Source organism: Callospermophilus lateralis, chromosome 18 (genome assembly GCF_048772815.1).
Source record: "Callospermophilus lateralis isolate mCalLat2 chromosome 18, mCalLat2.hap1, whole genome shotgun sequence".
In the NCBI taxonomy this organism is placed as follows: Eukaryota; Metazoa; Chordata; class Mammalia; order Rodentia; family Sciuridae; genus Callospermophilus; species Callospermophilus lateralis.
The window spans coordinates 60966832-60980712 of NC_135322.1; the positions used below are offsets into that span (position 1 = coordinate 60966832).

Here is a 13881-nt window from a genome sequence, read left to right on the forward strand (position 1 = left end):
ATCAGTCAGACTCTATTAGCTTTTTGTCACTGTAACAAGATACCCGAGATAATGAACTTATAAAGGGAAAAGGGTTATTTTGGCTCAAAGTTTTGGAGGTTCCAGGCCATGAGTGGCCCTGTTGTCTTGGGCCTGTAGTGGGGCAGCACTTCATGGCAGAACAAGACCACTTACATGGTGAGCCAGGGAGCAAAGAGGAAGAAAAGGAGGCCAGGGTCCCACAGTCCCCTTCGAGGGCTCACCCCTGTGACCTAAGGACTTCCCACTAGGCCCCATTTCTTAGAGGTTTCCACCTCTCATCTGCCACCTGGGGACCAAGCCTTTGGGGACATTCAGCCTTCATGCCATAGCAGACTTCTTGGGGAGTGTGCTTTGATTTCCCAGTGCTTGTGGCTGGGAGTGGCTGTGCAGTCACAGGGCATGGCCTTGCTCATAGCTGAGGGAGGGCTTTGTGGTCAAAAAGGGGACCTGCAAGGCTGGACCCTATAGTCAAATGCATTGTTTTGTGGTAAAATGGATGAGTGTTCATATTAAGACGGATTTTTAAAAAGATGATAGGCAGCATCCATTCCATTCAGAGTTGGCTCCTAATGGAGTTTTCTGCTTCTTCTTTGTTCTGGAAGCTCAGTTGTGTGGACCAGGATGGGGGCTTAAATCTGTGTTTCCCAGGATTGACTTGAGGTGAAACGTGGCTAAATGATTTTATTTTAAAGCCCCCCCCTCCATTACTCTGCTTTCCACTGGTGCTGTGGCTTCCTATTTATGGTAGTGACACACCTGCATTTGAAATAGTTTTGCTTCATAATAAATGCATTGCACAAACCTCAGATGGATTCTAGATGGAAAAAAACTAGCTATATATTACATTTCTTTGCTAGTTGGGGAAATTTGAGTATGCACTATCTATTCAGTGATATTGAATTAATGATAATTTCCTGAGTTCAGTAATGGTGGTGTGGGCAGGCAGGAGAATGGCCTGGTTCTTAGCAGATATAGGCGGGGGGAGGGGGTTTCTGAACCTCCTTTCAAATGGCTCAGGAAAAAATGTAAATGAGTGCATGTATGTACCTTGGGCACATTACAAATCATATATAGGCATAGATATACTTGTTCAAATGATACACACACACACAAAATCAGTTCTTATCAGTGGCTTCTGTATTCCAAAATTTATTTCTAACTCCAAATTGCAAAGCACTTTTGAGGTCATTTCTGGGCATGTGACAAGTGGTGGGAAATTTGGGTCATCTGATGTGCACGTGCCCAGCTCAGATGCAGAGATGCTTTGCCTTCTTGTTTTCAGTCCTTGAAATGCAAACAAGTGTCCTTTTGGTCATCTCTCTCATGCCATGTTTTTCATATTTTTGAACTTTGGCTGGTGACTTCACCTTTTGAAGTGGCCCCAAGCACAGGGCAGAAGTGCTGGGTGGGGTTCCTGAGAACGAGAAAGCTGTGATATGCCCGAAAATCCATGTGATAGATCAGCTGCCTTCAAGCACAACTTCTAGTTCTGTTAATGAATCAGCAGGATATACTGAATGAGGTGTCTCCAAACAGAAGCTCATTAAAAAAAGGTCTTCAAATTAACAGTTGATAAAAATGTGACCAAAGGCTTGAGATTCTAAGCCAGTCTTTCCCCTGAGGAGTAAATGGCTCAGGTCAGTGTTGGCAGCGACTCATGGACCATGGCCCCCACAGACAATGAGATTCAGCTGTACCTGCACACACAAAATGTGCATGATGCACACATACACAAATAATATATCAGTGTATACACGTGCATACAATGCCCATACGTGTGATAGATGAACATAATGAAACAATTAACACTTTATAAAAATAGGAAAAAATAAATAGGATAAGCAGGTGCACCCAGGAAAATGCTAACACTGGGGCCTCTAGTTGACACATGAGTACTCATTGTACTTTGTTTTCACCCCTTTTGTAGGTTAGAAGCTAAAACTTCGGGGGCTTTTTTATTTTTATTTTTTTAAATTTAAAGTTGTGCATAGGTTAAAAGAAAAGTACTGAGAAAAGTTGCTGTAGTTTGTACCTGGACACAATGAACATAGGAAAGTGGCTGACTAGTGCTCTGGGGTCAGCAGGGCCTGAGTTCTGGCGCGGTGTCCACCTCCTCGGCTGAGCCTGGGCGCAGGCGTCATGGGTCCGTGTGGGGCAGCCATGGAGGTGCCCGCCCGGCTCCTGAACTGACCCTGCCCTGCTGCTGCAGCTTCCCTGTGATCCTGTCCATCGAGGAGCACTGCTGCGTGGAGCAGCAGCGCCACATGGCCAAGGTCTTCAAGGAGGTGTTTGGCGACCAGCTGCTGACAAAGCCCACGGAGGCCAGTGCTGACCAGCTGCCGTCGCCCAGCCAGCTGCGGGAGAAGATCATTATCAAGGTAGGCCGCCTTGCCCCAGGTGCTGCTCTCCTTACCAACTTCATGGCCTCGAGGTGCCTCTGTGTCCCCCTGGGTTTCAGGGGTAATGTAGAACCCACCTCCTTCGCTTGGTGCACTAGCGAGTGCGGCTACGTCCTGCGCAGGCGCTCTCCACGCACTGACCGGTGATTGGTCTAATAGGAATCTGTGATTGCTCATTTGTTCTTTGGCACCACGCCCCTCTCCAAGTGACCCCAGAAGCTGTTCCAACCCTCTGGAGTCCCCAGGCCCGTGAGGGAGGTGGATGGGACGACGGTCCTGGGCCCATGATGCCAAGGGAACATTTGGGTATTGTATTAATAGGATGGAGACCAGAAGCAGTGGCTTAGAGTATTTGAAACCATTTCTTATTCATTTGAAGGAGAATGTTCTAGGAGATTTGAGTTCCAGCCTGCAAGGTGACCCAAGGACCCAAGATCCTCACCACCTACTCTCCCATCTCCCAAGGGGTTTAACTAGGGCTCTACAGACCCCGAAGAGCCCCTGGCTAGGATAGGGGAGGGCAAATGAACTTGAGTGGGAAACGCTGCATCTTCTTTTTGGAACCGGTCTGTAAAGCTCGGGGCTTCCTTCCATTGTTGAGTGTCGGCAGCAGGCCACCTGGGCTTTGTCACCAGCAGAAGGCACAGATACTTTCATATCACATTCAGTTATTGTAGATATCTCAAAATAACATTGTGTTACCATGTGGGAATTATGGAGGTGATTAGATCTGCCTGTGCATCTTATTTAAGATGCTAATGAGGAAGCATGCCTATTACTATATTGAATTATTTTTATTTAATATCTTAATAATTGTATTTCAGTATAATTGGCTTCCCTTATAATTGTATGCATTGTTAACATTCTGAGAATGGGATCTGTAGTTTTCCCCACAGCACAAAAATGAGGACAGTCTGCCCGGGAGCCTGGTTCTCGTTTGTAGGGGAGCTGAGGCTTGGCATGTCTGAGTCCAGCTCACACAGGGTGGCATACTAGGCCTCTGGGGCAGAGCATTTCCTGTGAGCAAGAGCTGACTGTTGTCCATGGCTCTTCCTTTCATGGTCAGTGCATGTGAACTCTGTCCATGACCGTCCAATGGGGGCCGAATCTGAAGGCTGTACCTGGCAGCTGTTAGGAGGGAGATGGATTTTGTAGACAACTAGCAAGGCCACAGGGAAGGATGGACAGGTCTTCACCAGGTGCCTTGGTCCACCTCAGCACCTTTGGGCTGCTGTAACCAGTACCATATGCTGAGTGTCTATCAACAAATTAACTTCCCACTCACTGTTTTGGAGGCTGGGAAGTTTGAGGTCAGGGTAGCACTGCGAAGGCCCTCTTCTGGGTGTAGACTGCCAACTTCTTGCTGTGCTCATGTGGTGGCAGGGGCAGGGCAGCTCTCTGGGGCCTCCTAGGAGGGCCCTAATCCCATTCATGCCATCTTTACCCCGTGACCTTACTCCTCCCAAGGGCCCACCTCCTGATACCATCACATTGTGATTAGGTTTCAACATATAATTTGTGGGGGGGACCCAAACATTCAAACTACAGCAATAGGCAGGGAAGTGGGGGGGATGCCTTCCAGATGGGGGAAGTAACAAATGTGAGGTTGTGGCCATGCCAGCACATGGCACATTCCCTAAATTGTCACTGGGCCACCAACAAACATTGGGCACAGTCCCTCTGTTGTAGGAGGTCTGGTATTGTGGGGGACAGATCTGCCAACAGAGAGACGCTGCACAGTATAAGGGGGCTTTTGTCAAGCCCACCGGATGAGGGGATATTGGTGTCCTGTGGCTAAGAGTGTCAGTGCACTGGGACTGTTGGGTCAACGCCACGGGCTCCTCGGGCGGTTGTCACTGAAACACCAAGGGAGCTCCCTGCATGGTGAAAGCAGTCCAGGTGCATGGGGGCCTGGCTGGCAGGGGTCCAGGGCTCCCTCAGCATCTGGCAGGTGGGGCTTCAGGGGGCCTGGCTCACCTGAGCACATGAGGTAGTGACTGTTCTCTGTGCAGTTGTTGAGTACTTACTATCTCTAAGTGCTGTTCTAGCACACAACAGGAAGCAGAACAGAATCTCTGCCTCATGGGCTTATATGCTCACAAAAGACTAAAGACAAGCAGAATATGAGAAAAACAGAGCAGGACTGGGGCTGGAGGGTGGCAGGGATGGGAAGGTGGTGTGGCCTGTTTTTGGACCGAGTGGTAGGCACGGCCCCTCCAAGGACATGGCCTTGAGGACAGAGCTGAATGCAGTGGAGATGACCAGGCAGCGGAACAGACAGAGCCAAGCTCTAGGCAGGAGGATGCAGGTGGGCGCTGGCTGGCTGGTTGATGGGGAGGAGTTCTCTTGGATTCCAGATTTTCAATATGGGTTTCGAGAGAGACTGTGTGGATTTCTTTTCCTTCAGCATAAGAAGCTGGGCCCTCGAGGTGACGTTGATGTCAATGTGGAGGACAAGAAAGAAGAGCGCAAGCAGCAGGGTGAACTGTACATGTGGGATTCCATTGACCAGGTGGGCCTGGGTCCCTTCCCATGTGTGCTGTGGATGTGGCTTTCTGCACCCTTCTTGGAGCCCCCCTGGGGAACTCTGAAATCATGCCATTTTAAGCCAAGTGAATTGGTCTTCACAATTAAACTTTTCCATTTGCATTTTTGTCTTATTTTGAAATACTTTTATATTAAATGTAATATGTATTTACACAGTAGTTGAAAAACTCCCATATATCCTTCACCCAGTTTCTCCAAATATGAGCATTTTGCATAACCCTGTACAGTATAATGATCAGAACCAGGAAATTAACAATGGTATAATACTGTTAACTAACTTACAGACCTTATTTCAGCTTTACAAGTTTGTCTGTGACGTCCTTTCTCTGTTCTCCATGGCACTATATTTAGTTGTCCTCCAAGCTGTAATAGTTCCACTAGAAATCTTATTTTTTGAGTGAGTAAGGCATTTAAAACTCTTAGGGCCTCTTCTCGTGTCCTTTAACCTAATAGGCAAATCCATTTGGGTATATTTTTATGTATCTGTTCTTACATTTCTAGAAATAAACATAAAGGTGGTTAAAATTTATGGTAAATAAAAAGTCATAATTAAATGTTGCAGAAAATATCTTTAGACTCACTGGTTGAAAAATCCAGAAAAATCTTAAAGTAGAAGGGACAGGAAAAGATAGTCATGTGGGGCATGAAACAATCCCATCCATCATGAAAGGCTGCAAATTAAATATGCAGGAGAAAATTTGGCATGCAGGAGAAAATTTGACATTAAGTCGTATCTACTCCTAGACACACTGATTTAAAAAGTCCCAAGAATGACAAAAGAAGTAAAAAATAGATGTCTTAAAAAAGAAATGTCTCAGAGGGGAACAGATTCTGCGAAAGCACCATAAATGTCTGAACCTGGGAAGGGGAATCCCCAGTGAATGCTGGGGAGGTGCCCTGCAGGGAGGGCCCTGGGTCCCAGAGTTGACGGGGTGGAGACTTTGGGGGACTGATGCCAACTTTGCCCTCTAGAAGTGGACTCGGCACTACTGCGCCATTGCCGATGCCAAGCTGTCCTTCAGTGACGACATTGAACAGACTGTGGAGGATGAACTGCCCCAGGTAGGCGGAGACCCCGCTGCTCCTGTCGACTCCCCTGGACTGCCTTCTTGCTGGGCCTTGGTGCCATGTGGCCTTTTATCCTGATGTTGGATGGGCTCAGGATCCTCATCCCTCCGGAGCTTCCTCTTTGGGTACCAGAGCCTTGCTGGCTCTTTGATTGGCTGGCTGGCCCAGGGGCTTAACCAGTAAGATTCAAGACTCTTTCCTACCGTCTGCAGGACCCAATTGGCCTTAGGTGGTGGCCCTCGCTGGCCAGGGAGTGCATGGACATTTGGATACTCTTTCTTGCGGTGTCCCCTGGCCTTTCTGGCCGTGTCCAGCTGTTGGCCGTACCCCATACTCCCCAGGGAGTGGTTCTAGACTTTCTAGAGCAGAATCGAGGCCTTTACTGGGGACCTTTGACCCCATGTCTTGGGACTCCAAGAGGCCACCGCAGATGGGAGCTTCGAGGAGAAGGCAGGGGAGGGCAGCGGGAGTCATCCTGAGCACCCCCTCTTCTTTGTGGGCCAGGACACGCCCCCCACGGAGCTGCACTTTGGGGAGAAATGGTTCCACAAGAAGGTGGAGAGAAGGACGAGCGCCGAGAAGCTGCTGCAGGAGTACTGCGCCGAGAGCGGCGGCAAGGACGGCACCTTCCTGGTGCGCGAGAGCGAGACCTTCCCCAACGACTACACCCTGTCCTTCTGGTACCTCCCGGCCCGCCCTCCCGGGAGCTGGCGGGGATGGCTGGGGGCCTGCAGTGGGCGGGCGCTGACCTGGCCCCCCCCCCCCCCCCCACGCAGGCGGTCGGGCCGCGTGCAGCACTGCCGGATCCGCTCCTCCACCGAGGGCGGGGTCCTGAAGTACTACCTGACCGACAACCTCACCTTCGACAGCATCTACGCGCTTGTCCAGCACTACCGCGAGTCGCACCTGCGCTGCGCCGAGTTCGAGCTGCGGCTCACCGACCCCGTGCCCAACCCCAACCCGCACGAGTCCAAGCCGTAGGTCCCCGGCGGGTGGGAGGCCCCGGGGCGGGTCCACAGGTCGGAGCAGCCAGCCAGGGGGCTGTGCCTGTCCCAGGGACCACGAGAATTCTGAACCACTAGCTGCCAGACGGGCGGCTGGCCGTGGCCTTGGCCCTCTCTGTCTCCTCCCCTCCCCCCGCTGGCTCCTTCCTTCCTTCGCTTTCCTTTCTATGCATAGTCCTGTGGTCTTGGACTTCGTTCTAGAGGTGAAATTTGGCCCAATGATGTCCTTTGTCCTGTCAAAGCTCACTCTGACAGTGAACAGGAAAGGCAAATGATGGTAAGGGTATTTCCCTCATTTCTTTATTTAGCAAAGTGAGTCTCAAGTTATGTCTTGCAAAAGGCCAACACAGTGTGTAAATAACTTTTAAGCAGAATTCTATTTCTGAGGAAGAATAATTTAACTTTTTTTTTTTTTTAACCTTTCCTGTCTGTTTTCATTTGGGTCGCCTTTTAAAACTTGGTATTTCACATATGATGAAATAACCAGGACCCAAGCAAAGTCCCCCAGAACCCCCTGTGCTCTCTGCTCAGATTTCCTGAGACCTGCTATGGTTTCTGCCCCACTTGTTGAGGCTGGTCTTTTAGACTGGGCTGGATGGGTGGGTGAAGATCAGTGGGTTTATTCTTCTGTCCTTCGGGCCACCCCATTCAGTCTTCCAGTGTTCTTTTGAAAAATTACTGTCCTCAGAGCTGCGAATGGGCAGGGAAGTGCCAGTGTGATTCCCATGGCTGTTTCCAGGGACAAGTTCCAGGACTTCCTGGAGCCCATTATTTCATCCCTTGTGGGTGGGCAGCTCAGCACCCCAGAGGGCCCTCACCTGGCTCTTTTCTGTATCCTGGGCACAGCTGGTACTATGACAGGCTGAGCCGTGGAGAAGCGGAGGACATGCTGATGAGGATTCCCCGTGACGGAGCCTTCCTCATCCGGAGGCGGCGGGAGGGGACCGACTCCTATGCCATCACCTTCAGGTAAGTGGCAGGGGGAGGTAAGGAAGGGCAGGAATGGGGCACAAGAGGGAGCTTCTGGAAGAGTCCTGCGTGATGGGGTTCTCTCCCCAGCTTCAGCAGCATTGATGACTAGGGTAACAGCAAGCGCCACCTGTGCTAGTGTGTCCCAGACACTGCCTACGTCCTGTGCCAGCTCTTTGTGGCATTGGCATTACCCTGTTTCTCCAAGGTGGAAACTGAGGCACAGGGAGGGTAAGTATTTGTAGAAGCATGCAGCAGGGGCCTGGGGTTTGAACCCAGTCAGCCTAGATGTGTGATGTCATAGCTCTGGCCTGAGCCCCTCAGCATCTGCCCCCCAGCCATCTCCAGGACTGTGATTCTCTAGTTCCACCCCCAATTCCCCTCCTACCAGTGATGGGGGAGAGGGTTGGTGTTCAGACCCCAGGCGTCATGCTGGCCTGCCGCCTCCCAGCCTCAGGTTTCCTTGAGCTCTGTGCTCATGGTGACGTCATGCCATCCACGGAGTTCCTGACTGTCCCTGAACTAGGTGGCCTCCGAGGTCCCATCTGAATGAGCCTTTCACTGCAGCCTGTGATGGGCAGGGGCAGGTATTACCAGTGAGAAGACAGAGGTCCAGAGAGGACTTTGCTTTCATCTTTTCTTGGTAATAGCTTTTCTAACAGGTGTGAGCTAATATTGATGTTCTTGTGGTTTTAATTTACATTTTTAGTGATGTTGGACATTTCCATATACCTGTTGGCCGTTTATATGTCTTTTGAGAAATATTTATTCAGATACTTTGCCCTTTTTAAAATCAGTTTGTCATCATTGAGTTATTTGAGTTTCTTATGTATTTCGGATACTAACACTTTATTGGATGTTCAGGTTGCAAATGTTTCCTTATTTGTCTGGTTTTTGCTTTTGTTGCCTGTGCTTTTAGGGTTGTATCTAAAATATCAGTGTCCAAACTAGTGCCCCGGGCTTTCCCTTATGTTTCCTTCTGGTAGTTTTACAGCTTCAGATCTGACATTCAAGTCTGTTTGGGGTGAGTTTTCTATGTGGTGTGAGATTATTTCATTCTTCTGTGTGTTGGATTCCAGTTTTCTCAACACCATTGATTGAAGAAACTGTTCCTTTTGTATTGTGTGTCCTTGGCCTCTCTTCTGAAAATCGATTCCCCATAAGTGCCTGGTCTTACTTTTGGGCTATTTTGTTCCGCTGGTCTAGGGCTCTGCTTCTCTGTCAGCACCGTCCTGTTTTGATGACAAGTCCTGGGGTATGTTTTGAAGTCAAAGAGTGTGAAGCACAGCTTTGTTATTTCTGCTCAAAATTGCTTTGTCTATTTAGGATAGACTTTAAAAAAATTTAAGAGTTTTTGATTGGCACATAATATTTGTACCTTATGAGATCATGATGTTTTGGTTCATATATTCCTTGGGTGGCAGCAAACTCAGGGTGACTACATATCTGTCACCTTACACTTTTATCACCTCCTTGGTAAGCACATCAGGGTAGACCTTAAAAAAAAAAAATTGTTTTTATAAGATCTTCTTGGCTGTAAATTTAAGATCAAAATTTTATTTTTCAAAATGTTTCTGTTCTTAGAAGAGCTAGTGAGACAGAAGAGTGTTCTGTTTGGATTTTTTTTTTCTCTTTTTTCAAATGCATGAAAAAACAGAAAACCCATTTCCTTTTTGAAAAGTAATTCTGAAGTTACCTATGGGGCCACATTTGGATTCACTCTAGTCCCAGAGGTCTAGAGTGGGCAACAGTGATTTTCTTGAGGCTTTGCAGGCCATGTGGTCTCCTGGCAGCCATTCAGCCCTGCTGTTCTAGGGAGAGCGTGGCTGTGCACAGTAAACAAATGAATGGTAAATATTTCGATAAAACTTTATTTACAAAAACACACAGTAAGTCAGACTTGGCCCCCGGGCCTTTGGGCGCCGACCCCTGGTCTGGATACCTCGGGGGTTTCTACAGTCAAGCCTGTGGTGGGCAGGGAGCCAGATCTGGTGCAGAAAGACCCACGCTGTCGTTTCCAGTGCAGTCTTGTGTTCTGTAGGAGGGCGGCCACTGTTTATTGACCCAGTCCCCTCAGGGTGGATGCCCAGGTGGTTTCTAGTGGGCAGGGCCTATACAGCGAGTGTGTGGCCATCAGAATCTTGGTGTGCCAACTCCATATGGTTCCCCCTTCCCCTAGGGCCAGGGGCAAGGTGAAGCACTGTCGCATCAACCGGGACGGCCGGCACTTTGTGCTGGGGACCTCTGCCTACTTCGAGAGCCTCGTGGAACTTGTCAATTACTATGAGAAACACGCGCTGTACCGGAAGATGCGCCTGCGCTACCCTGTGACCCCTGAGCTGCTGGAGCGCTACAACATGGTAGGTGGCCAGCTTGTGATTTTGTTCATTCCTTTGGCATAACTTTGAGTACTTACTGTGTGTCTGCAGCTGCTGCAAGTCTGAGGATCCAAAAGGAACACAGAGATCCTGCCCTCCTGCTGCATACAGTCTAGCTTGGAGGAGGCAGACAATAAATAAGAAAATATACGTAGCAAGCGTCAGTGATAAATGCTAAGGAGAAAGATGGGAAGTTGGGTAAGAGCGTACAGAATACTAAGGGGGAGGTTTCAGTTTTCAAAGGGCCTGGCACGAGCTATGCAGTATCTCGGGGAAGAAAGGACAGCAAGTGTGAAGGTCCTGAGGTATGAGCCTGCCTGGAGGCACAGAGGGGAAGCTGGCATGACTAGAATCAAGTGTGCCCAGGTGGGGGTAGAATTTAATAAGGATGGGTCAGTGTGGGGCCGGTTCAGGTAGGGCCTGGTAGGCCATTGTGAGTCACTGGCTTGTGCTCTGACCATTGGAGGGTTTTGAGCAGAGCGTAAACCTGCTGTGATTACTGTGTCTCACTTCCTATGGGAAGGGTTTATTAATTTGCTGAAAAAAGGTGGACAGTCCTGACTGAGCCAGGGACTGCTGTAGACACTGGGAGCAAAGCCTGCCCTTGGGAAACTTAGGTTCTGGAGAGAAGAGAGTCGGCACAGTGACGTCATGGCATGTTTTCAGTGAAGCAAGTGATGCTGGATAGCGTGGGGAGGGTGGCGCTGCTGCAGGCTGGGGGTGATCAGAGGAGGCAGACTGAAGTGGCTGAGAATGTGAGCTGAAACCCAGTGAGTCAGCCTGGGAGGTGTGAAGGGAGCCGGGACACCAGGTAGAGGGAGTGGCCACCGCAGGTCCCTGAGGCTGCTAATGGACAGAGGCTGGCAGCCCGCTGGGGTGAGTGGGGGAGGGAACAGAGGCAGGAAGGTGGGACTCGGCAGAGGCTCTGGGAAGAAGGCCCCGCTTTATAGCGTGTGCCAGTTCCTGTGGTGTAAATCCTTCCTCGGTGGCCTCGATTTCAAGCTTCTGTGTGCCTTCCTTGAACTCAGGGACAGGAGAAGACATGCTGGAGGCTCCATGAGCCAAGAGCTCCCTCCACAGTTGGATCTTCAGGTTTATGTTTTTACAGGGAAACACAGTGCCTGGCACACAGTAGGCCAGCACAGGGCCCCTGTGATTTGGGGGAGGTTCCCAAATTGGGGAGAACTGCTCTGTAGCTTCTAACCATCTCTACCCATGAGCCACAGTAAGTTCTGTGTGATTTCCACCCTCCCCTCGGGTGAGTGCCAGGACATCTGTAGCCCTTGCTGTGTCCAAGGGCTGTTCAGGGGGCAGTGCCGTCCACTGACATCCCTCTCTCTCTTTTTTCAGGAAAGAGATATAAACTCCCTCTACGATGTCAGCAGGATGTACGTGGACCCAAGTGAAATCAACCCTTCTATGGTAAGGTCCTGCTTGCCCCATGGCAATTATACAGGACCAGAGAAGGTTCTGGAAAACCTGGCATGCGCATGCGTGTGGGCGCGCGTGCGCGCGCGCGCTCTCTCTCTCTCTCTCTCTCTCTCTCTAAACACACACACACTTTTTGTTTTTTTAATAGAAAGGATGATTGGTTTCAGGGCAAAGGTTAATAGAATCCATCCACATGCAGCTGGGCCTTGCTAAAACTCTGAGGTTTGATGAACCACCTTTGGGCCAAATGGCTTCCAATTAGAAGTCTTTCAAATGTGTTTTTCTAGCCAACTGAGCCTGTGGTGTGTGTTCCGTCTGGTTCTCTGACCTCCTCGATGCAGACGCTATCTCGCCTTCCCACCTGGCTCTTATGAACCTCCAAACAGGTGGGCATGAGGTCTGCCTTTGCTCCCGGCTCCTCCTCGCTCTGGTTTTGTCTCACATGTGGTTTGAGCAGGTGGAGGGAGAGCCACAGTGGGTTTTCTGTATGGGAGACTGGCCCTTGGCTGGTGTGCAGCCCCTGCCTAGGAAGCAGCCTGCTGGTGGCCTCTGTTAAATACAGATGGAGTTTTTCTTCTTTCCTCTCTTCCTTCCCTGCCCTTTTCTTTCTTTTTTAAAAATTTCTCATCCTTGGCTGATGCAAATCTTGAGCAAGCAGTGAAGTCCCGAGGAGCTGGTCGTCCTGCACCAGCTGGCCTCAGAGACTTTGGTTAGCACTGAAGAACATTTGGAAATGAGAACGGTCGCCCCTCTGCCCGACGTACAGGTTCTGGACATATGCCTGGGGCCCTCTGGAGCAGTGGCCAGGGGCCTGTTCGTCTTTGCCCTTGACGGGGTGTACTTTGGAGTTTATTTTGCGGGCTGCCAGCTCACATGTCCGTGAAGGTCAGGCAGATAACATGGGTGAGTGGAGCTGTCCGGGTGTAAGAAATATTTCAGTCTTTTAAATCTTCCCCCACAGTGACAAAATAGTGCAAGTTTGGTGATGAATGCCGACTGGCATTTGGCCTTTGGTCAGCTGGTCGGCAGGGGTGACGGAGCCTGCGGTCCTCTGAGGGACCCTCGCCCTCAAGGGCACCCCTCCACAGCAGCTGCTGGCATTGCCTTGCGGGCGGGCAGCTCGGCTTCGGATTTCTTGGGACAAGCCAGTAATCTGGGTGTTTCACATGAAATCTCCTAATTTTAAAACTCTGGCAACTAAGCCAAGTGGTAGAGACGGTCTCCTCTTCCACCGTGTGAGCCGTGAGAAGCCCCTGAATGCAGCACTTGATCCAAACTGCCACCTGTGATCAGCACCTCCAAGTAAGATTATTACTGTCACGGGGAAAACTGACCGAAGGAAAGAAAGCACGTGGAGGAGAGGAAGCGGTGACCCCCGGTGCCACCTGTGCCTTGTGTTGACCCTCCTTCCTCAGAGTTGACCCTCCTTGCTGCTCCGTCTTAGGTTTCCTTTGCTCATCTCTTAGTGACCATTTTGTCAAACCTGGTAGGCTGAGCAATTTAAGCAAAATCTCTATATTGGAATTTAACCTAAAAATGTTTTTAATGTTGTGAAATATTCTGGCGATTCTGCTCACTTAGCTGTTTTCCCATCAGTGGCCGCTTGGGTCATTTCTGGTTTTTGTTGTTCTAGTTAATACTAAAATGAGCCGCTTCACGCAGAGGCTCCCGGCATGTTTTGCATTCTTTTTCTTCGGTAAGCTCTTGAAACGGGAGGACAGATCAATAATCCTAGGTAACCACGTACTGGGCACTGGCAGTGGCTAGACCATTAGCTCTCATGACAGCCCCACGAGGCAGGTTTTACTTTGATGCCCATTTTACAAAGGAGGGAACTGAGGTACTTCAAGGTTAACTGCCAGGAGAGCGGTGGTGTGGCATGGCGCTGGACTCTGGTCCTGGGCAGGCTGGCTCTTGGCCATTTGACCTGCCATGTGCCTACTTGGGCATCTGGGGAATGGCTGGTTTCTCTGTAGCTTATCAGGACCTCTCTTGCCACCCAGCGGGCTGGAGGCTTCCTCCTTATGGAAGCCATATGGCACTTCCCTCTGCCACAGGCTGCTT

General features: G+C 49.9%; 1 protein-coding gene across 1 annotated transcript in view; it reads left to right on the forward strand.

Annotated features, from left to right (window-relative positions):
* The window catches only part of Plcg2 (phospholipase C gamma 2), a 122114-nt gene that overhangs the window by 74962 nt on the left and 33271 nt on the right, over nt 1–13881 (forward strand). Inside the window, exons 14-21 of the mRNA XM_076837622.2 lie at nt 2231–2399; nt 4828–4932; nt 5940–6029; nt 6540–6715; nt 6812–7012; nt 7886–8008; nt 10188–10368; nt 11737–11808. Of these exons, the coding sequence (XP_076693737.1) occupies nt 2231–2399; nt 4828–4932; nt 5940–6029; nt 6540–6715; nt 6812–7012; nt 7886–8008; nt 10188–10368; nt 11737–11808 (1117 nt within the window). The remainder of the gene's footprint in view (nt 1–2230; nt 2400–4827; nt 4933–5939; nt 6030–6539; nt 6716–6811; nt 7013–7885; nt 8009–10187; nt 10369–11736; nt 11809–13881) is intronic.